Raw genomic sequence first — 24,987 nt, 5'->3', positions numbered from 1 at the left:
TTTGATCTTCTGAATATACACAAATTGTGGGAAATAACCAACAATTTTCTTTTACTTCCAGTCGCTGGAATTCAGAGTACAAGTAGAAGTAAATTTGTGTTGATCCACACATTTAAGAATATTATTCAAAAGCATTAACATTTTTGAAAACACTTGATCAAACGGGCAGCCAAACATTTGTAAAATCATTGAAATTTAAAGTTTATTAATTATTTCCCACAATTTGTGCAAATTCAACTCATCAAATATTTTGCTAATATAGTCCTCAGAAAGGAACATTGAAGTATAATACTGTCAGTTAATTTTCCGAATGATCCAAAAAGATGAGAATATAAAAGAATGTGGCTCATACATTTTGTACCTCATCATTTTCAAAATTGAAAATGTTCTTCCTTGCAAATTGTTTCCTTCGTAAAAGAGGTGGTGTCTCCTCTGGAGGGATGAGTCCCTTGGACACAGCTGACAGAAACTCATGTCGCTTCCTTTGCACAAGCTGTGCTGACTGGATGATTTTATATCTTGGCGTGCGTAAATATGGACGGGCAACCATTTGCGATAATGTTTCAGTGGCTTCTTCAAGTTCAGTCTGAAAATCAAAGACAACAAATGTTTGTTTAAAGGCAAGTGAATCAGCAGTTGCCTTTTATGATGTGAAGAATGCCATAATTATCATACAATACACCGTTCCCTCAAGTCATGCTCTCTAGTGATAAAGAGCTTCTATGACAAAATGAAACCGTTGTTCACAGCGTCTAATTTTGATGTGATACTTGGCCGCTATTTTCATTGATAAGTGAGCTGAGCTTAATTAAATCCATATAAACATGTAAAATAACAATAGAACAATATTTCCCTACCAAGGTTGTGAACATCAAACCTAGTGAAATTGCACAAAGCATTAAAATTACAAAATTAAATGTCAGTGAAAAGGTTTTAAGGTAAGTGCACATCTAGGTTCAAGAACAAATAATTCAGGTGCGCCCTCAATGTTCAAGAAGGTATAATACAGATGCACCAACAGATGTCTTCACTATACTCTCATTCCATTGAATAAATTTCATTGCACTTCATTATTGATTCAATAATAATGAATGAGATGCGGCAGCTTTATTTGGATGGATGAGCAAGAGATGGATGTGGCAGTGTAGGAAATTCCTGCCCGTCCGCACGCCCGAGACGGGTAACTTTCGTATCGGACTGGTTGAATTTCAAACTTCCCTGTCCGATGGTCGGGTAACATGTTACCACATTCTTCCGCCGAAATTAAAATAAAAACAAGCTACCATTCTTTATATGTGCTCTAAACATTTTAAACAGAAACGTGATCAGCCAAAACTATGAAAATATTGCATTGCCGTCTCACATCGCGACTTGCCGACACGCATTCTCAACCCACAACACGGAATCCATTGACTTATTAACATAATAATAGGTACGTGACCTCGGGTCAGGTCCTATCTCCCATGGTGCAGTGAGACTTCCGGTGACCCCTGACCAGTTCTATCGTTGCGTAGTTTGTTTACAAAGTTTTCATTTCGCGTACAACATGTATCGTTTTTTGGGGATAGACCCTCCAACAAAGAAACAGAATTCGAGCATCGATAGAATTGCGGCAAATAAGGAGTATGACCAGTCAAAACGTACTCGCAAAATAGTTCCAAGCTGGAAGACGATGTTCAAAGAATGGCTGGTCACCGATGACACCGGTAATCATACGGTGTATTGCCGTATCTGCCGGGCTATTTACGGGCCGTTATCAAACCGCAAAATACCAGACAAACTCCGTAAGTACGGAAAGGGATGTACCAACTTAAAACATGATGCCCTTACATGCCATGAAATGTCAATTGGTCATAAACAAGCCAAATCGATATTCGAAGCAAAGAATGCCCCACCACCAAAGCAACTTCCTGCTGATAGAATCATCGAAATGTTGAATGGTAAAAGTGTTGACAGGTTAGACAAGCTATTCCGAGGCTGTAACAGATGGTAATGCTCATTTGGTAGCTGGATTAAATTCTGACTATGGTTCAGATTTTTCTGATCTAGCCGAGAGCAACAGTGACACAGACATCTGATATATCATGTTCTGAATATGCATGTTCTCTACAGCTACTTTGTTGTTAAAATAAACCGTGCATAGTATATTGTATACAACTTGTGTTTATTTGTGTGTGTGTGTGTGTGCGAAAATAATTGAAAAAAATGTGCGGGACTGGTAACATTTTAGCAGGGCTTGTAACTTTTGAAAGTTACCAGCCCTGATGTCTGGTATGTAATCTGGACAAATTTCCTACACTGGATGTGGACAGAAAAATGTTACATTTTACGTGGGTTGGTACTTGTTGTGATATCTCTGTTATCCCATGCTCACCACCCAGGAATAACCAGATATAAAAACCCTATAATTTTATATTGTGGGAAATTCTCTAGAAACCTTATCTGAAAGCAATGCAGTACATAGTACAAGGACAGTGTCGGACTATGCTATTATCATTTGAGGTAATTGAACTTGAACACATGTGAGCTGCTGACGAGACTGACTAACTTTCTACTGCTTCCCGCTAATCCCTATCTGAATGCCTTGCCCATCTCATCAATTATTGTCACCATAACATTAAAGACATCTATACTTAGCTATTAAACTAAGGAAAAATATGTATAATTCAGGTGCACCCTCCATGTTCAAGAAAGTAGATTTCAGGTGCGCCCTGTATGTTCAAAAGGATAAAAATTTAAGTGCGCCCTCTATGCTAAAGCATCTACATCCATCACCTAATAAACCACACAATTCCATCCATTAATTTTATTTTCGGATATTTGAATATAAACCTACTTGCATAAACTCAAATATAGTTTTAGTTCTTCCATCGTCTTCCAGATAGTAACCATAGGAATAGGAAAATTTCAGTGCTCTTCTGGCTTTTAAAAGTTCATTGATAGCTTCTTCTATAAATTTTGTTTCACTAGAGGCATTCGCTGTCGAGTAATGAAGAGAATAATGTAACTTATTATAATAAATTCAATAACAGTTTTCAATTAATTAATCATATTTCAGTGATGCTTAGCTTGTCAAATCAGAATCAAGTCTGCAGTGACACTTACTTTTCTTCATAACGTGAATTTTTTTTTTTAAATTTATTTAATGGCACGTGGTGAAGAGTTGGTGCCATGTTGTACAATGCATTGTGGGAAATGTCAGCACCATGTTGTGCCATGTATTATGGGATATGTGAGAACCATATTGTGCAACAAGAAATGTGAATTTGAAGACACATTAATTTACCTGAATCTGTCACAGCCTTTGCAAGTATCAACATTTTCTCTTTCGCTGATCTTATCAGAGGCTGTTCTAATTTATAACTGTTTTCATGGTTTTTAAATCGTGTGTAATAATGTACAAATTTATTTAGCTCTTGCATCTTTAGATTCTTTTCTTCAGCCTGCAAGCAAAGAGGTTATTGATTTGTGAGTAAAGATCATTCAGTGCATGGCGTAAATATCACAGTATTAACTCGCTGTGTTTGGCAAACATTTACTGCTGAGAGTATGTGGAAAGTGATTTGGGGTTCAGATTGGGTAACAGGAGTACATGTACATAGGGCGTGCTACATTGACTGGACATCCTGGTCTTCATGCCTCCCAAAAAAAGGGGGAAAAAATACTATTACACATTCAAGTTACTATGCATATATGCAATTAAATAACTGAAGTAAGTAAATGTGAAATGTTTAAAATGTTATTAAATTAATTCAAACAATAATAATGTATGGCTTTTTAATCTCATATCACTAAGCAAAATTTCAAGATATGAAGATATAATTTCATGAAAGAACCCATTTTCTATAATATTTTGGATTCTCATATCTACGAAAAATATTTCCAATATTTTTTTCTCAATTTCGGTGTTATAATGGCATTAAATTGATAATAATGAAATCAAAAAGAAGATGACATAATTTCAAATAGGTATTTAGTTGCTTAAAGTGGAGGGAGTCGTCGCCTGCACATGCCTCAGAAGGCCATAGCCTTTGAGTTTTTAGCGTGTGTTGTTATCGTCGTCTGGGACTCAATTCTCGTGTGTGCGCAGGTGACGACCCTCTCGCTTTAAGAATATAGTATTCTGATAATCCATATATTTTGAACAGTAACTATAATATAAGTTACAATTAAGGCCAGCTTAATAATCTCACCAACGTACCTCTTTTACCATCCCACCCGTCTTCTCATCAGCTTTCTGAACAGCTTCATATCTGTTACAGCGAAAGTAGCCACCTGTTGCCGATCCATGTTTGTTCCACGGCTCTAGACACACCCAGCAGAAATCATACTTGCACTGAATGGTCAATGATAATCATTAAGACTTGTAAGTAACAAGGCTGCATGGAAATGTTTACAGTTAAAAATAGTGAAAATAAATATCCATGTGGGTCCCAGCATTAGTGGGACTTGTATAACTATAAAAGATGAGCAGTAATGGTTGGGCAGCAGAAAATAGCTTAAGTGAAGCTAGTATAGTCTGCTCCTGAATACTGATGGAGCTAAATAATCATTTTGGCGAGCATGAAATAAAATTACATTTATACAGTCTAATAGGAAAAAACAATTAAATAATAAATACAATAAAGTCGGTTGACAATTAAGTTTCAGATGGTAGTTGGGAGAGATTAGAACAAGACACTCCACTTTCTCACAGTACTTGATACATGATAATGATATCAATTGGTGAGAATTTTTACATTCTCCTTGTTCAATGATGAGAATTCAAAATCTCACTGCTTTAATGACGATAATATAAATTCTTGGAAATAATTTAAAGTCTCGCCAATAAATTGATTTATTGTCTCATCAATGATGCAATGAAAATTGAATTTCTCGACATTGAACAGCGAAAATACAAAAAGTCTCTTGATATCAATGACAATTATAGTTTCTTGTACTTTTTACCATTAGTGATACTAGGCTTGTTTTCTCTTCAGAATTCTGACATAAAAAACCTGATATATACAGTACTGTTCGCCAAGGCACAGCCATGAATGATATCTAGATTTCATAATTAAATGCAAACTGTAATGTCTCTACTGGCTTCTACAGTTACTCAGACAGCAAAGTTTGGATCCTACCTTGGTACATTTCATATGGTTGCATCCTTCGTTCTTCTGAATGGGTGAGCTGCACTTTGGACAGGGTTTTGAATTAGTGACCAGCCATAGAAAGTTAGCTGCCGATTCTGAATCCTTGGTTGTGTTGGACACTAACAAAACAAGATATAATTTATATGTGAGCAAATACAAATACAGTTCAAAAGCGAAAATGTTTGGTCCCAGGAATCAAGTGTTAGTAGCAAGACTCATACAACATAGTGTGATCATTTCTTGTGCATGTACATGCTGTATGACTAATCAAGAATGCCCATGCTGCATTGGTTGTTGTACGTCTAATAACTATGGCTGACACATTGCACAGTAATTCATATGAAGCATGTAACATGAAGTGCTGCTGTCAAGTTGAGACATGGTGGTAAATAAAACACAAAGACAGTAGCAATACATGTTTTGTAATGGTAAAATTACACACATCTCCAGACATGCTGCATATATGTAATGAACACACTATTCTGTCCTAACTTGTATAAATTATTTATTTTTCATATTATACAGATCAGATAGAATGCATTTACTTACACTCCTCTGGCTTGACCTCAGCTATTTTTTCATGCCACTTTTTCAGGTTTTCACAACTACAAGGCTCATGTGCTTCACCAAGACAGTCCCTGTGATAGAAGATAAACAAAATCCTTTTCAATGGCATGCATATACTAAATGTTAAATCAATGAACCAGTTTAATTTATTCCAGTCATGTAACAAAACTAAACTCTACAGTTCTAAGTCATAGTCATGATCTGGGTTTTATTTGGCCAAGAAACATCAAGTGATTGTGTTATCTAACGTTTTGAAATTACTGATTTCAACTTTTGTATTCTGAAAAAGTGTAATTTTAGTGAGCATGAATTTTCAAACTTTACTAAAGTCAGTCTGAATGTTCTTTTGTTATGTTAGTGTATTTCTTTGGGAGTAATTTATGAAGAACTCACCAACAGAAGAAGTGCCCTTGTCCACAGTCCACAGATTGTGAAGTCTGAGGACTTGAGAGGTAGTTGGTGGCTGTTCCTCTGACTGGAGTGTCAACCCCCGGATATTTGACAGCTCTGCCACACCCTGGAGCTGGACACCATTTAATGTGAGGATTACTGTCTACAAATGCCTGAAAAAAAAGATAGATTAAATTACTGACAAATTTAAGACAGTTGAAATTTTTTCTGGACAGTATGCTTCCCATACAGTTTTATGTCACCCTAACCCATGATGGCAGTTTAACGGCATCCTCCGAACCCATGGTGGCAGTTTCACTGCACCCTCCTAACCCATGGTGGCAGTTTCACGGCACCTTCCTAACCCATGGTGGCAGTTTCACGGTGCCTTCCTAACCCATGGTGGCAGTTTCACACCCAAAAACACCCTAAGCCATGGTAGCAGTTTCAAGACACCCTAACCCATGGTAGCAGTTTCCGGCACTCAAATCCATGGTAGCAGTTTCACGGCACCCTAATTCATGGCAGGAGTTTCATGGAACCATAAGCCATGGTACATGTAGCAGTTTCACGGCACTATAAGCCATAATTTCTCAACTATTGTCATCTCAAATAAAATACAGTAATGTTTGTAATTTGTTTCTTTCTTTGATTCTAAAACAAATTTGCAAAAGATTGAAGTGAGAATTTTGACGTAAAAATGCACTATAATTACAAAAATGTTAACCTTAATGTCAAACAGCAGATATCTTCTTGCCATGTCTCTGGACACCAGGTTCTCTATAGTTTCCAATGGCACAAGCTTGGTACAGTCAAACGCTGGGCATCGGATATTGTGAGCATTGCCCTCTTGAATCTTACCCGTTAAATAACTACAGACAAATTTGTAAGCAGATATAAACAAAGTATGTGACTCACTGGACTGTTCAGTTGTTTTAAATCGACGTACAAATGATTCCTCTTCTAGTTACATTTTATGTATTAAATGCACCATACATGTGGTTTCTTTTTGAAATTTTAAAATTTTAGTTTTTATAAAAAGACAAAGTCTGATAGCCAGCCCAGACTGGACTGTTACAGTAGTGATACTGTAACATCATTGCCCTCCAGAGAAATGTTTAAGAGATTCATTTTTGAGAAATGAAAGTGGTTTCACTGTTTCTATTTATAAAACACTGTGTACTCACTGCACTAACTCAGTCCTAGATTGAATGAATATTAAATCTTATAAAAGCCCATAAAATTTGTATGTAAAATTTCAATCAAATCTCAATGTGTTGGTATAGTGACAAAAGTGGGAGCTGAACGACATTAACTGCCTAAAGCTTGATAGATGTTTCACTCAGTTAAATATTACGGTTCAGATTTCTGAATCAGATAGAATCAGATTTCAACAATTTAAATTATTTCAACACAAAAGAATTTCAACAACTGAAATTTAAACTTCAATTCAGGTTTGTGAGTTAAATTCTCTTTATTTGAGAGAGAATTTGTAAAAGACGTTGCATCATGAGTCAGTGCAATGTTTACATATGTGCAGCCGCGATATTTAGCTGTTGGAGATTGGATTACATGTGAGGTTGTTTGCAGACATTAAACTAATGAATAGAGATGGAGCAGGTATGTGAATTATTTTGGAGCAAACATGTACTAAGTTTGATTGAAATGAAATAATCAGTAATTGAGATATTAGTGTGAAAGCAAAAAATTGAAACTGTAAAGTTGACAAAAACACTGACGAAGAGCAATCTGTAATATGAATAGCCCCGTTAAACTTCTACAACAGCATGAATAAAAATGGTATGGGTGATTTTAATTTATCTTGAGTATAAATTTAATACAAGAAAATGACTTTTCTGTATAACTCACCTTTGCCAACACTCTCGACAAAACTGATGGTTACAAGGCATGTCAACAGGCTCCTCAGTAAATGCAATACTCCCAGCACAAATATCACACTGTAAAAAAACAACAGTGAGATATAGGATAATACACTGTGTTTAACTTTTTCACCACGAGACTTTCTCATCCAAATGTTCCTGCACTTTTTTTTCTTATACTGTAAAATACTTTATTTTCGCTTGGAATTAATTTTCGCTATTTTTGCTGAAAGAATGATTGAGCGAAAATAAAAACCTCCGAATATACCTTTTTTTCTATATTTTAAGTTGAAATCAATGAAAATAAATTTCATACAAAAGTATTTTACAGTATACTTCAATATTTCTAGAAATGAACCCTAATTTTGGAGCCAAAAGACTAAAATTTGAGTCAATTTTCAGTTTTTATTAAAAAATTTGGCTATTTTTGTCCTTAGTCCAGGACTATTTTGTGAATTTGTGATGAAAAGAGGGAACTGGTGGTGAAAAGGTTAAAACTAAATTATTCAACATTTCTGATCAAAAGCTGTAAGGAAGGTCAGGTTGTTAGCAAATGTTCTTATAAGTACATACTAGAAATGATAGACGAAAAAATAAAGTGTAGCTTTCAGTCCCTCCCCCCTCCCCAACTTTTATATGTCACCCAGTTATCACATAATTACATTTTTAACTACACTAGCTTGTGTGACAATCTTCCTAGTTGATGCACTACAATTATCCTGACATAATCTTTTCACCACCAGTTCCCTCTTATCATCACAAATTCACAGAATAGTTCCTGTAGCACTTTCCTTTTTTGTGTGAACAAGGAATGGATAACTCAAGTATGATGACTGGGTGATGCAAAAGCGTGTGAATATATGTGCTGAGTTATGTAAAAGAAGTACTAGTTGTTAAAGATACAGTCTGAGACCACTCATGACCTTACAATTAGGTATTCATTTGATGTCAAATATTTGTTGGTCTGAATGTAACGCAAACAGGAAGAAATATTTACAAAAGGTGCAAATTTTAATGTTTTAGTATGTCTAAACATTTGTAATCATTTTGGTTAACCATTTAATTGTGTGTTAAATTTCATTTGCTAACGAATAGCATTCTGATGTTTAGAGATTCACAGAGATCCACCTACTTGTTCTGAATTTTTGTAGCAAGGCAAACTACAAATGATTCATTAAATATTTCATGAAATTTACACATACATGTATATACACATCAAGAATATACATTTTTTTTGCTCAAATAATCAGACAATCGAAAATTATTTAAAAGCTTCAAGCATTAAGTGGATTTTCTCTTATTTAAACTTCCCCAGAGTTATAAGACTTGCATGTAACTGATAACATACAGCTACTCAACAGCTGGAGCAATTGACAGTTAACAACATTTGCCAGGTTTATTCTGAGATAGTCAGAAAGGTAACTAGGTGAAGCCTTGAGATCTTGAGGTTAATGAGATCCACGGAGAACAGAGAAGTAATTACACAACCAGACTGATGTCTACACCAGTGTCTGATGATCATCTGTTATTTCATTCCCTTGGCGAAATAAACAAATCCAATACATTAGCAGAAGCACACGTACATAAACTAAAAACTCAATTTTTTTCCTGCTAGATTATTAAATATAATTTATTTTGACCATAGACACACTTGTCATTTATGCAAGTGCATGCACTACTTGTACACTGTAGTACATACCCCGGTATACACTAAAAACAAGTCATTGAAAATGACACAGTCCCCGCCAAATTTTTGAAAGTTCTCTTTGTGCTCGTCATATTAAAGTGAAGGGGTTGTTGTGAGCATGTCCTTGAAACTTGAGTCCCAAGTGGTGTATACAACAGATTGTTTATTTACATCAAATTCGAACACATGTTGTGTGACGACTGCATAGCAAAGAAAAACATAGATCACAAGTGAAAGCATGTCCAAGTTATCACATTTTAAACAAACAAGATGGCCGCCAGTCGGCCATATTTCATCAAATTGCAAATTAAATTGATATGTACATGTATCCATTTATGACATGCTAAATATCAATGAAAATGATACATGGGTGACAGAGATATAGTAAAATGGCCAAATATAAAAACAGTTGTTATTCGGCCATCTTTGATCTGATTATGAAACAAACTGACATGTACAAATAAAAATGGTACATAAATCTTGGAAATATAGCAGTAAGGCCAAAAAGTCAGAAGGCTGTCAATCAGCCATCCTTGATCTGATTTTGAAACAAATTGTCATAGACATGTATCCTAACATGTATATTCTTCGTACCAAGTTTGAATGAAAACTGACAAAGCATGTCGAAAATACAACATTTTCAAAAAACAAGATGGCTGCCAGTCGGCCATTTTGAATTGAATCGCTAAACCACTGCACGTGCATATGTTCCACATAAAGTACTAGGCAAAGAATGAACGGAATCGATCCAACAGATTCTGATATATGACGGAAGGACGCACGGACGCACGAACGGAGACCTAATTATAAGTCCTCGTTTTTGGACTTCGTCCAAACGGGGACTAATAAAAAGTGTGAGACCAGAAAGTTTGGTGGCAACAATACATATTTATTGTTGTCATTTATTCTTGATTAAGCTGTGAGAGATAATACGTATTCTTGTAATTCTCAAACAGCATCCAAATGCGAACTAATCATTTATGTATGTAATCAGAATCTGGTGCATGGCAACTATTTTATCAATAACCGCAACATTGAAGGAAATTTTGCCCACATTATCTAAGGTCCTCAATTTTTTTTTTCTTTTGAGATAGCTACAAATAACAGGAAGAGACACAGTTAATCCATAAAATGTTATGGACCTGTAACAATCTGAATAGTCTAAAAATAATGTTGAGCTTAAAAAACAAATTACCAAGAAACTGATTTGATACAAAGTGAAGCAGTTAGCTGATACCAAATCAATAGAAGAAAACGACACATCCGTCAATCACACAGCAAACAAAGAGTTTATTTACAGCATTCATTTCAACCATGTATTTTTGCAGACAGTCAATATTTAATGCTTGTTATTATTATTTTGTCATGAAATTAAATCTTAATAATTAAATTTCCATTTTAAACAGTGCAGAATTTTTATCAATAGTGTAATTTCAGTAGACGGTAGTGAATTTGTAAAAAAAAAAAATGCGTGGGCATGTAGCAATTGTAATGTAGGATATACTGTACAGATAGGTATTAGACACATCAGTCTGTGCATTGCGTGCATGAAATGAAATACAAATGAATATACAATAAGTACAAGAGCAGCTCACGTAAAAGTAAGCACCAGAGAAGTGGGAAATCGTGATGTTTTTTTTTTCTTTCTTCTTTTTCAGAATTGAGCACCTTACAAAACGTACAACTCATATTCAAATGATCTCAGTCAGGTTTTTGTTTTTTGGAGCTGTTACACATTTAGTGTATAACGTATAGTAGCTACATTGTAAACTTGCATACAGGTTTAATCGGAGGTTACATGTATCAAGAGATGACACTACATGACATTGTATAGACTATAAATGGTAATTTGTAGACAGCAAAGAATGAGCAATGTTATGTGTGCATCATGAAATATAAATATACATTTTTAGTTCTAAACTACTGTACCCGGTATGTTGTGATCATTGTGTTAAATTTGGTGTGTATTAATTTGCTGAATGTTACCTTAGATAGATGCATGGCCTTTAGTGAGTAGGCATTAATATCTCCTGTATTGTATATATGTATATATACTAGTACATAGTACCGCTCATGTTACAGAGGTACCGTCACCACAGCAGTGTTGCTTTACAATTCAAGACAAGATCTAAAAAATCATTCCACTGCCACATCCTAATGATGTGCTATGTTTACACGATAGCGTTTTATCAGAGCCAAACGGCTCAAGTCAGCGATAATGGACATGTATACACGTTTAGCTTGAGCCATGTTTGGCACCAATAAATCCTCGGAGTCGAACTTCGATAGGGTTGAGCCCCGACATGGCTCTGACTGTGTATACACATAGGGCCCAACTATCGAAGCCGAAATCATGCCTTCAATTGTCTTCTTCAAGTAGCTTCTCATTTAAATTATGGCGTAGACAACATCGTTTGTAATTTCACGTAATTTTTGGCTTGAAAAAGAGGTACGCGCTCTAATATCTATTTGGCAGAGTAAAAAAATACTGCAATAGATTGAATAGCTCAATGGGAAATGGCTTACAAAAACAGGACAGTTGAACAGATCCAATAGAAATTGAAGAAACTTTATAAAGACACCAAAGATAAAAATCGTAGAAGCGGTTACGGTACGAGGACGTGTTCCTATTCGGTTTAGGTTGACAACTGTTACACATACATATCACAACAATTGCAATAACACGATGGTAATTTTACATGACAAAAACGAATAGGCAGTAACACATTTAGCGTATTTTAGCTGCAGTGTATCATGTTTATTCGAGATACCTAAATCATAACACCTGTGCATTGTGTCACGACTGTTTCTTTTTTTTTCTTCCCAGCTCAACAGCATCGTGCTATTTAAACAAGCAGCCAGTCAACTGAGGTAGCTCTGCTGTTAGCAATGCACATTTCAATTAAAGAACAGAAGATATCATTAGAAAATGAACAATATGCATAGTATCAATGCTATGGGACTTGCTGTTTTCAACAAGAATTCAAAAATATCATTTTTCACCATAAATGTTTTTTACAAGAAGTCGAAAATATCACTTTTTACCAAGAATGACAAAAATATTCACCAAAATTAGAGAATTGAAGATATGATGATGAAATGAACAAATCGGGGGGAAGGTCTACCCAAGGTACATATACACCAAGTAACAAAGCATTCAGGCTTGTAGTTTTCAAGAAGAAGTCGAAAAAGTAAAACATTGACACGGACGACAGATGACGACGAACAATCACTTCATATTATAAGCTCCGCTCGACAAAGTCGACAGCGGAGCTAAAAAAAAAAACACGCATGGCACCAATACTAATTATTTGAGGGCACTGTTCCTTTCCACTCTAATCGAACTGAATCAAACTCTGGCAGATCTCAGCTCTCGTTCAGCCTCCCGACTATGTAAATGCATTGAAGATAATCGATGGGAGGAGTAGTAGTTCGGCTCCGATAGAATGCTGTCGTGTAAAATATAGCAATGGATTCTGACAGCAATTTAATTGTATTTCGAACCATTAGCAATGGAAATATACATGCTATACTTTGAAACAATCAAAGAAATAAAAGAACCAATGGTGTGTGGACTAATGGTTAATGGACTGAACAATTCTAATCGGATTAAAAATAGGACACAGTATGCAGTAAAATGACAATCATGCCTCGAAGTAGAAGAAAATGAGACACTTACAGCCGAGTAATTAGCCTTCTCCACTTTGCGTAATACAGCGCTAATAATCCCTATGTAATCTTGTCATGGTTTATTGAATCACATTAAAGTGTGTTGAGAAAGGACAGATTACAAAATTGACATGCAAAGCAGTTTTTTTTTTTTTTTTTTCTCAAGGAAAGCTCAGATCTAGTAAATCAAGATGTAGTTGAAAACTGATGTGTGATTCTGATGCAAGTGAAAATAAATCTTCAGCTAAATCTCTTATACTGTAATAACACTAATTACATAGATGACTCAGAGCTGGGTTTAGACTGTTATGGTTACCTTACTGATGTCTTTTCTCAACGTGAGACTGCAACCTGACATTTCAGATAAATTATAGTGCAAAGACATACATGTAGTACAGTGCATGTATTTTTTATATACACGTAATGTATATACATGTAGTAGCATGGGACCCATATATCAAACTAAGCATATCTTGTGTTCGCCACAAAAGGTTGTATGTTACATATGGGTTCCATGATGAGGCAATGTATACACAGTGTATGCATATGTAAAATGCATTGGTGGTTTATAAAAAATTCTAACACATGCGATGCAACCATGCATGCACTGATACACTTCCATCTAATTTAAAATGGCTACTGTGGGGAAATAGAACATCACAATAAATATTGAGCTTATTCATCAACATAGTTCATGTATCTCCACAATAATTCACTCTATTTTGATGACAGCACATTGTAACAAAATGTCAAGGGTCGTCAGACAAATGGAACCAAAACTGCTTTAAGGTAAGGAATACCCAAGAATTGTAACAAACTTCTGCCATTGATCATACAATTCAATTAGAAATATAGACAGTAAATTTCTTTGTTAAAAAATCGAAGGTAAAAGCATTATGCTGTGGAAAGTACAGTGTGTTATTTAACAAAATTATTGAGCGCAGAGCTTGGCTAGTTTATGCACAAGACAGATTTGTTTCTTGTTTTATAGAAAAATTGATTAATTCTACGCATTTTACTACAGATTTGTCACAAAAGCTATCATTGAAAATTTATCTGCAAGGACACCAAATTGTGATAAATTGCTCACTTTTGTCCATGCAAATATTCAAAACCCAATATCTTGTTTTTTGTATATTGCTTTCAAAACACTTTTCAGCCATGTGACATTTCGTGATACATCTTCCAGTTCTAATATTTGGTGTAAAAATCCCAGAAATATTCGCTTTCTTATAAATATCACATTTGGAATTTACATTTATTAAACAAAACAAATAAACAAAATTGTGGCATTATCGATTATAGTTTCCAAGATATGATATTTTACAACTTTCAGGATGTTGTTAATGGTGGCCATTTTGAAATCCAAGATGGCAGCCCTCCCAAAAAAATGCCCGGATGCCAACATCATTTTTTATCATCGTGAGGAGTATATACATCCATTTATATAGGTTGGCATATCCTACCCAGTATCATGGTCACATTCAATATTTTTGATAAATTCATCCTGACTAAACCTTAATGAAGCTATGTACAGGTGGTGATGGTGCGATGGAGTGAAGGGGGTCGGACAAGCAACCCAACCTTGATAGTTAATGGTATTTTGTTGAGTTTTAGTAAATGCAATCATTTGTCTAGCTCAATATTAGTTTAATCTTAGATTGGTTTAATACTTCATATTATAAGAACGTTACTAATTATTATTAAAATATACATGTACTATGTACTGGACAGGTAGTTGAGTTCAAGTTCTGCTATGGTTGGTGCTTCCAAAACTCCAGCATACAAACCATGGCACTATTTTAAAAGCATGGATCTTGAGTTGTGATCATTTTATGTGTCAATGAATACAATGGTTTTATACCAGTGGCCAAGTACAATACTTTAAGTTTTCCCCTATTCAAGGGTCCTCAAATGTAGTACAGGCTTAAACTAGTGTTAATTCTTCACATGGATAAATACTTACGACAATTTCACTGCAGTGAACTTCCTCCCCTGATATTCGATGAGCAGCCATCATGTCTACACTGAAGTCAGTTGGTGGTTTGACACCCGCCTTCTCACATGTTGCGATAGGATCTCTCATCCAGGCTTCTAGTAAATTCTCTCTTGACCACTCTAAAGGAAATAATGATGTAATCTGATCTTTGTGACCAAACTTATATAAGACAACCTATCCATATTTATAACACCTTACGGAAGTCCCAAAACAATTTACATGTAAAGACCATGCACTGTCTAATGTGACCAGTGACCACCCTTTTGGAACCGGTTTGGTCGAATAATCAACCTGTGTACAAAAGCTAAAATGATGGTTGCATAATTATTTTTTTACACAAATCTCATGCAACGATGACATTTTCAACTCAATCGTATAAACTAATTTTTCCCTAAACAGAAGGGGCAATTCACATTGAAATGCCCATGGTTTCTATACAACATATACCGTGCATACACTGTATGTAATGCATTGTTTTTTTACACAAAATTCTAATACATGATGCACAAAAATAATCACAACTCTGTTGAATTATCGACCAGCATTCAGATTCATGCTAAACTGTAACTCATTCCGATCATTTCAGCAGTGAGAAATATACCCAAAAGCGCTTGACGTGCAGATATCAGCAAGCCGACACAATTGAGTTACTCATAGATTTTTTAAGTCATGTATTTTGTTAAACAATGAGGTACACATATTAACTATACATGCATTATACAAACCATGATTTCTTAACAAGGCCTCGGCAGTAAATAAAGGCACTCTTAACATATCGGATGTTTCCACTAAAAGTTGATCTTTGGCTTCTTGAAGATCCTGAGGTCTTAGTCCCGTGTAAGGCTGTGAAAATCAAGCAATAACAGTTGTTACATACATCCCAACTGCTGTGCACAATTAAGATAATAATTCTAAATCTATTTACTTTGTATGAGAGCAAAATTTCAGCAGCAATCATTAGAGAGCTCAGTCAATGCATACAACTGTATATGCATAGTGTCGCTACTTTTTATACTACTTTCTACAGGTACATTGTATCTGTCATAATGACTACATGAATATGTCAGTATTTCTAGTATGCAAAAATGAAGAATAGCCCCATTCTCAGGCTTTGGGCACGAAAAAAAACACAGGAACAAACGTTCAGATTATGTTTAAGCTAAATATGCACAAGTGTTTCAATCGACCATTTTCCATTCACTGCGAGAATCACGCGTTATGCGTGAAATCGAACGTAAAAACAGGACAAACAAAGGTCATAGCGTCGTAGTCGCGTCAAACATCGCGTGGGATTCGACAAACGCGAAAAGTATTTCGGGGACATTTCCATGCTTAATAATGTGCTGTCCACATTTGATGATAGGCAATTTCGATTAAGTAAGGGTATTCGGAAGCAATATTCCTCTGTCGAAGATCAGCCAGCCAATGTAAGCTACGAAATAAAGAAATTCTAGTTCAAAATCAAATCGTTCCATTTTTGCGGCAGACGTTCGACGCGCGTCTTTCATGCATCTCGCGAGATCTCGCAATTGTACGGAAAATCATCTATTCAATAAGTGACAATTTTTTACCCGTAACACAAACTACTCTTTGTATCTGGTATATACTGTAAATCGTTTGATTTTCACAGCTAGAAATGTTTGCCCCTTTTATAGCTTTCGTGAGGAAAGTATTTCATGAAAGTCACTGACACATTGTGTTGTAGAACCTCAGAGAAACGCTCACTGCTATAAAATTTCGAGATTTTCATCGTCTAGCGAATTTCGCAAAACAAATTTGTCTCTGACAAAATTAAGGTGAATTACAGTATTCTGCAAGTGTACAAATTCTTAGCAACTATAACTTTTTTCAATCATTTGAGAATCCAAGCTTTGATTCTTCATGCACATTTAGGCCAAAATTGACATTGTTCAATGCTGTACTAAACAGACTGTAATACATTGTTTCTACCCAATATAAAGCCAGAATTCTGATTCCTAACAATGTACAAGTTGTAGAAAACAATTGGAACAGCCAACTCCGTGTACCGGTAGTTATGTAGGGTTAGAGAGAAAAGAGAGACACATTCATTGCACAAGAACTGTACTTCCTATGTTCATTTACATCATCCCACTTCAAATGACAATTCATATTTAGTTCAAGTGTATTCCTAAACATTTTTGTGATGAATGCAAAGAATCCAATAATGGTATTTATTACATATGTACTGCAGTTTATTTTGATTCGTCCCTGAAATCAAAATCGGTATTTCCACAACCCATATGCAAATGAGGTCCGAGAGCAAACAAAGTAGTCCCTTCAGGAGTACAGTTTTTCGGAATAAACAATATTTAGAAGTACAATATTTTCCCCTTGGGGTACATGAATATACTTGCCGAGTAACAATTTGAACAACAGTAATGGTACTTTTAGGCAGACACTTATTTTGGCCCAAACTAATTTGCATATCACCCATGCAATAATGTTTTCGGTATTTTCACGGTCAATATGCAAATGAACATGGTATTTTCATTGGCTACCGAACTATTTTTATTTTGTAAACACATTTTCGTCTGCTATTTTTATCCAGTTCAAATCGTTCAACAACATTTTTGGCATGTCAGGTGTACATCACATGGAATACTACGATTGGGAAAACTTAATGTGTGTTGACCACCTGGAAACTGAGTTTTATAAACTTTGAAGGGTTCTCAGAAGATCCACCAGCAGTAAAATCAGCGATTACTATGCAGCCGCAACCATCAGCATCGAGATACCAGGTTTCTGCTGGCGACGTTGCGGCGTTACTCAGTTCCAAATAAAAATTACAAACGGCAAAAGAGCAACATTTTAACCGGTAATCAAGACTCAGTCAATCCACGACCAGCAAGCTACATCACACACGAAGGTGTAGCGTGCAGCCACAGTCCCTCAACGAAGGACTGTGGTGCAGCTAAGCGACAACCGCTGTCGACGAAAGTCATCCCGTCTGTGGAGTACCGCAGTTGCACGGCATGTTTGCCAATGCACAATTCTGTGGCGAAACTTTTAACTTCAACATAAACTGTGTATCATAGTTGTCCAGTTCAAGTTCTGGTTCTGCCGTGGTCCCAACTAAACGTCAACGAGTTATTTATTCGGACAGTGACTCAGATTAGACGTCTGATTATTTTAATTTCAAACAAACAGTGACACACGTTCTCCCGCGCGTTCTACACTGACACGCGCTGCTAGGGCGTAACACTTATATTGGAACATATTAATGGGCAATGGGGTTCCCCGACCTAAATTCCATCCCGGTTTGCACGTTCTTTCTTTAATACGAAATAATCAAGTATGGAACATATGTAATAATAACAGAACCCCACACCCTCCCCGTGGCTTTCGTTGCGTATGGAAGTTATTTTCACTCGAGATGCAGTGTATTCTGCTGTACTTTCACTCGCTTCGCTCGTGAAAGTACGGCCGCAGGATACACCGCATCACTCGTGAAAATACGCAACAAAAGCCACAGGGAGGGTGTGGGGTTCTGTCATACTACCTTATATCAATAGTTGATTTCTCAAACTTGATACAAACTTGCCATAAAGCGATAAACTTATATTGGCCATAAATTCAAAATAATTAAACCTGTTTCTCACCTCATCAGGCTCAATAAATGAAATTTCTTGTACTATGGCACAATCAACCGTTTCATCAGTCTGTAAAAAATGAATCACAAGTCACATATATTGAAATTAAATACCTACACAAACACACTGCTTCTTGTACCTAATTTATTTTGCATACTGATTTTATTCTAATAGAAGCACACTAATAAATGCTCACAATGAATTTATTGTATAATGACCTTGATCAATAAAAATAAGACTTATTTTGTCAATAGACACATCACAGCCATTGACGTAAGCACATATGTGCTACTAATAGAGCATATACTGTAGTTGTACTTCTAGACTACTGGCATTCAAGGATAAATTCTTTTAGGATGTGATCCTTTTTAGAGAAACTAATCCATTCACCTATGATCTGAAAATACAGAAACACCGATTGTAAATTGCAACCCAAAATGCATAATTTTGCAATATATTTTTTCAAAAAACTTACTGAGAACACCATCTTGGATTCCAGATAAAGAGCGATGCTGAGATGGTTATTTTTCTCTGCAACGTCACATGGGGTGTGTTTGTCTTTGTTCTCACCAAAAAGTTTCACATCATGAGTTACAAGAAGCTGTAGAAAAAAAGCAGTGAATCAGAAAGATATATTATAGAGAGTTTAATTTTATAGAGACAACACTCTTGAAATTGTCTAATGATCCAAGATACTAGGAGGTCATCACAAAAATAGCGCAAAGTATGCACGAGGGCAGTATGGAGATTATATTGAATGTCACATACATGTAGTGGAGGTACATGTAGATGAAATACTCTACTGCTCGAATGCATACTTTGCGGTATTCTTATGGTTACCTCATTATTATACATCTTGTCCTGCTTGTAATCATAACCGATATACATGTTGAAATGTCAGTGAAATATTATTTAATTAGTCCTAGCACAATTGTGTGCAGTCAGTGGAAACGCATATTACATTACAAGACAATTTTTGAATGTGACAAGAATGAGATAAATATAATGCACATTTTCCATATAAGGAAGACATCCTAACAATTTCATACAAATCAGTACAGGGTTTTATGAATGATGCAACTCAATTGTTTTCGCAGCCAGATGTGACACTATAGAATATTTTTGTTTTCACACGGCACATTTCATTTTCCCTGAAGAGACAAATCAACGAAAATAATTTTGTTTCATTTGAATAAAAAACAAGCCATCTACTTTTTTTTTACCAAGTACAAAATTTGGGTCTTTTTCGATAGGAATTCAGTGTTGCTTGGCTACAGTATAAACGCTCTTGATCCTAAGAAACTTGACTCCTGGAGCTAAGTTACCTGGACAACAGATGTTTCTTACCTCCACTGATTTCTTCAGACCTGACTGAGCGGCATAGTGTAACGCAGTATTAGCTTTCTGTGAAAAGAACAAAATAACAAATTAATACGATACTCTTTTAGTTCAATATGGACATGGGAGTAGAAATCAGGGCATGCCTTGAGGAGAGTGGTTACTACACTTCCCAACACTTGTAACAAATTAATAACCACAAGAGTTTGCTTATCTATATCCAAATTCATACCATATTGAAGAGATTTTAGTACAACTTCTCTTAGTCACTTGTATTACTGTAGTCAAGCAACTTTGGAGATAGGAGTTCTTTAGGGAATGTACATGTACCTCTAATCCAAACACTGCTACTCCCCTATTTTATACACCCCCACGTGTAGTCATGTGGATGGGAATATACAATTGCATTGGAGGGCTAAAGTGTTAGGGTTTAGGTTAGGAGTTGAAGTGGGTGTTAAAAAACTCTTTCCATAACTTCTAGCTGCCTAGCCATTTTCAGAAAAAAAAGCACAAGATATGCAATTGCATGTAGGAATGTAGGAACAATGTTGACTACAATCAATTCACATTCTAAGATCAACAGACAAAACGGAGAAAAAAAAAATGCTATAAATCTCAAAATATCAATCTCTGAGAGTATATACATTGTGTTTCAATTGCTAACGCGAAAATGACCACAGTGTAATACATTTCAATGAGAAGATTCAAATTTTAAATAAAATCAAGCTGTTCCATACAATGATGCAATCAAGAAATAGTTGGTTAGTATTATTTTTACACCCAGAATGAGCTTACATTGTATTTACCTCACATGGAATCAAAACACCTTAATTTAAACCCATTATAAGGCTACTCATACTACTGAATTTTGCTAAAAGTTTGGAGAAAGACAAATTACATTGAATATTATCTGTTATCTATCTTTTGAGAATGTAATCACCAACGAACATGTACAAGGTATTAAAAATAATTCATCACCTGACAGCCAACATGTAAATGTTTTTGTTTTTCCGTTCATAAATAAACCAAGGTGCAGGGTGTTTCCTTCCTTGAGTTATACAAAATTGTTTTAACAATAATCGCTTTACCTTAGACTAATCAGCAATTTGGATGAAAGATGATAAGAAAAACCTTTGTACACAATTTATGCTTTCAGGGATTTATGAAACAGCCTTACAGACAGCTGTGTACTCGTGACATTTACAAATCAATATCTCTTACTACAATGTACAAGTCAGACAGCCTTATGGCTAAGTACAGGCATTGTGACATTATAATACTGTAAACATCTTAAGAAAGTAATAACATTTTAATCAATACAGACATATACTTCTGGGGGGAGCACTCAGCGAATTAAAACTTTCAATTCCGAAAAGTATACAACCTTCCGGCAATAAACTGGTTTTGATTTTTTGTTTGTTTTGTTTTCAGTTAATGTGAATCATCATACAACCCCAGCCTCTTTGCAGGGTCTGATGGGTACTGCTAGAAAGCTGTCACAGTGGTTAAATAGACATTACATGTACATTGTAGTATTCTGTAGCATGCAAATGAACCAATCAGCACGTCTTCCTTCCATTACAGGGAACTACCCAATCTACTTAAAACGATAAATGCTCTTAATTGTTCTAAAACAAGTGCTGATACATTGTAGTTGCATAATTTTTGTGAGGATAAATAACCAGAGTATATACTGTATCATTCTTAAATGTTCGAAAAACAGGCAAATACAAAATGATATTTCTATTGCATAGAGGACAATTACAATGATCAGTTTTATTTTTTCTGTCAGTTCGTAATCTCAGGCCAGTGCAATCAAATATGCTAAACACAGATGAGCATGAGAATACACAAACACACACAAATATCATACAGTACAATGTAACAGTCACACATTCAGTAATTTTAAAAACCCAGCAAACAATAAATGTATACACCAAGCATACATATTATTACATACATATGACATTTAAAAAGATGATACTGATATTACCAGTATTACAAATTTCATTTTCAATTACCTTGCCAATTACAATGTACACGTAGTAGTGTATTCAGATCAGTGTAAGTGATAACATATATGCATAGGTTGGGCCAATGCAGATGGACTGAGTTTCAATTATAGATACTGTTTGTGTTACCCAATAACATCTACTGTAATGTATTTGCTCTATTACAAGCACACCTGCTATAGAAATGCAAGAGCATACATAATGATAGATCATTTAAAAATAGATCATTGTGAATGTCAGACTGCAAAATACAAATGACATTGAAAATGAATAACATTTGGTATTTGTTTGCCTGTTTTTTGAACATCTGAGATGATATACGCATTTCATATACATGTATGTGCAGTATTAAAGCAGCAGTGTAGCGCAACATTTGAATTTAACTGAAACTCCTTAATACAAGATTGTTGTCAAGGTTACTAAGCTACTTTTGATGTACATGTACGTGTACTATACATGTATAGCTAGTGACTTTTGCTATCCATGAGAAATAACTTAAGTTTTTGCATTATGATAGGTCAAATTCAATTCAATCAATGTAATTGGATATGAACGCCCTGAACTTTTGTACAGTGATACTAACCATATTTGCCCTATTACATGTACATGTATTATTACATACATGTATATGTATCTTCTACTGAATGCAAGGCATTCTGTAAGTTTACCGTTTTACATGTACTTTGATAAAAGGCAATACAGAGTAAACAAGCCATACATGGCACAGTCCCTGTTAGTTATCAAATTTTAGATAGTATTGTTTATAGTTATATAGTTGGAACATAAAAATGTCAGAGATCTGAATCCAGAAGCTGATGCTTGATGTTGATTTTTTAACATTAAAAATGGTTGACATTCAGTCATCTTGTAGCTGATCATCAAATGAGTACTGATTCATATTGAGAGATATTGCTCTGGAAAAGCAATAATAAAAACAAAATCGCCACCAGTCGACCATTTTGAACACTTCTGTATATTTAAGATGTATAATGAATATATAAAATTTGAACATAATCAGTCAAAGCATATTAGATATATGGCTATAGAATCGCATTCATTAAAACAAAATGGCCACCAGTCAGCCATAATGTTTAATGCACTATTAAGTTAGAATAAATTCATAAGTAAACAGCCCAGATATGCTTGATTTTTAATGATATTTTAGCACAACATGACCACCATCTAGCTATGTTGAATCAGGTGGTCAAACCAATAAATCTGTATATCTATTACATGATGTATAAGGAATATTTGAAATTGGAACATACATGTAATCAGTCAAAGCATGTTACAGAAACATGTATGGTATTAGAACCACTTTGATTAAAATGAAATGGCCGCCAGTCGGTCATTTTAAATCCAATCGTTTAAAAAACAAAATGACGTGCATCAAGGTCATATATTGTCCAATGTATATACCAAGTTTGAACAAAATCTATCTGTAAACAGCTGCGAAATGCTTGGAATGATGATTTTTCAGTACAAAAATGGCCACCATTCGACCATCTTGAATTAGATCATGAAATAAAATGGTGTGCATATGTATAATATTATGTATGATGTATGTGTGAAGTTTGAATATAACCAGTTTGATAAGTTTTGATAAGTAAACTGAATACTCATTGCTACACGTACATGCATATCAACAATGGCTGCTTTGTAATGCTATAGCAACCAACAGATGGGGTTATTCAGATTTTATATTCGACTCATTACAGATATAATTTGTAATTTGTGAAAAGAAAAAAATTAAAAGAAGGTGGCTCGATATATTTGCTTTGAAACCAAGTGTTTTTTTCATATCCCAATCAAACTCCCAATCAAAAGCAGCCAATTAGGAAGATTAAAAAAAAAAAACATAAACATGAATTAACAAAAAAAAGAGCTCAGATTAAACATTTTTTTCTAAACCTTAACTCATGCAATCAATTTACTATTGATAATTTCCGATTTCACGTTTTCCTCATTTCAAAAAAGCAATCATCACTTAAAATAAAAAAACAAACATTAAACAATGGCTGGACTTTTCAAACGATGTCATTACGGTAAAGCTCAAGCCATTATGAGATGTGTCTACCAACAAATTGTAAATAGAATTTTTGATTGCTATGCAGTGCACAACTCAGCACAGGTAATTCGCTTTACAGGCGTGTAACTAAATGTCGTAATGTCAGCTGGTTAGATTGGCATGCACTTAAATTTCCAGCAGATTTGCATTTCATCTGCTATTTGCCTGCTGGTGATTATACATCTAGAAGTACCTTCAACCTACAATGTAGGTTTGTATGCAACAAGAATTGTCTACATCTATTCAGTGTTTTCCATAACCACGTGTCTATTCTAAAGCCCTATGCTGAACACAATGACAGCCACAATTTGTAGAAATGTCTATGTTCTAGATTTACATTAATTTGGTCACTGGTACATGTAGCATAGTGGGTTGTAACAACACACTCGTGATTGGTCGAGGCAAGTTCAAATCCTACTTCGAGTGGAACATTATACAAGGCAGACCCCAACTTTTGGTGAGTTTGCCACAGACTCGTAGACTAAACACCCACTGGCCAAGATTCACTCACTAACAAATGTTACTTTGAAGGAACCTTGGTTAGTATCCACCGGTGTTTGTGTTTGTCTAGATTATCGTCAGGATATCAAAATGTAATTATCCGAGGAAGTTGGTCTAACAGCCCCGTCTT

The 24,987-nt window shown here is 35.2% G+C and overlaps 1 protein-coding gene across 1 annotated transcript in view; it reads right to left on the bottom strand.

The window, feature by feature from the left end:
• Positions 1-24,987, bottom strand: part of LOC100368072 (ankyrin repeat and IBR domain-containing protein 1-like) — a 65,893-nt gene that overhangs the window by 18,819 nt on the left and 22,087 nt on the right. The window contains exons 3-16 of the mRNA XM_085496071.1: positions 20,286-20,342; positions 19,414-19,539; positions 18,948-19,007; positions 16,053-16,170; positions 15,295-15,446; positions 7,962-8,050; positions 6,820-6,964; positions 6,096-6,265; positions 5,685-5,773; positions 5,124-5,254; positions 4,202-4,336; positions 3,287-3,443; positions 2,837-2,979; positions 353-586 (exon numbers count right to left, since the gene is read on the bottom strand). Of these exons, the coding sequence (XP_085352197.1) occupies positions 353-586; positions 2,837-2,979; positions 3,287-3,443; positions 4,202-4,336; positions 5,124-5,254; positions 5,685-5,773; positions 6,096-6,265; positions 6,820-6,964; positions 7,962-8,050; positions 15,295-15,446; positions 16,053-16,170; positions 18,948-19,007; positions 19,414-19,539; positions 20,286-20,342 (1,806 nt within the window). The remainder of the gene's footprint in view (positions 1-352; positions 587-2,836; positions 2,980-3,286; positions 3,444-4,201; positions 4,337-5,123; positions 5,255-5,684; positions 5,774-6,095; positions 6,266-6,819; positions 6,965-7,961; positions 8,051-15,294; positions 15,447-16,052; positions 16,171-18,947; positions 19,008-19,413; positions 19,540-20,285; positions 20,343-24,987) is intronic.

The sequence above is a fragment of the Saccoglossus kowalevskii genome, chromosome 22 (assembly GCF_978046115.1).
Source record: "Saccoglossus kowalevskii chromosome 22, keSacKowa6.1, whole genome shotgun sequence".
Taxonomy (NCBI): Eukaryota; Metazoa; Hemichordata; class Enteropneusta; family Harrimaniidae; genus Saccoglossus; species Saccoglossus kowalevskii.
This window is presented reverse-complemented; position numbering and strand designations above follow the sequence as displayed.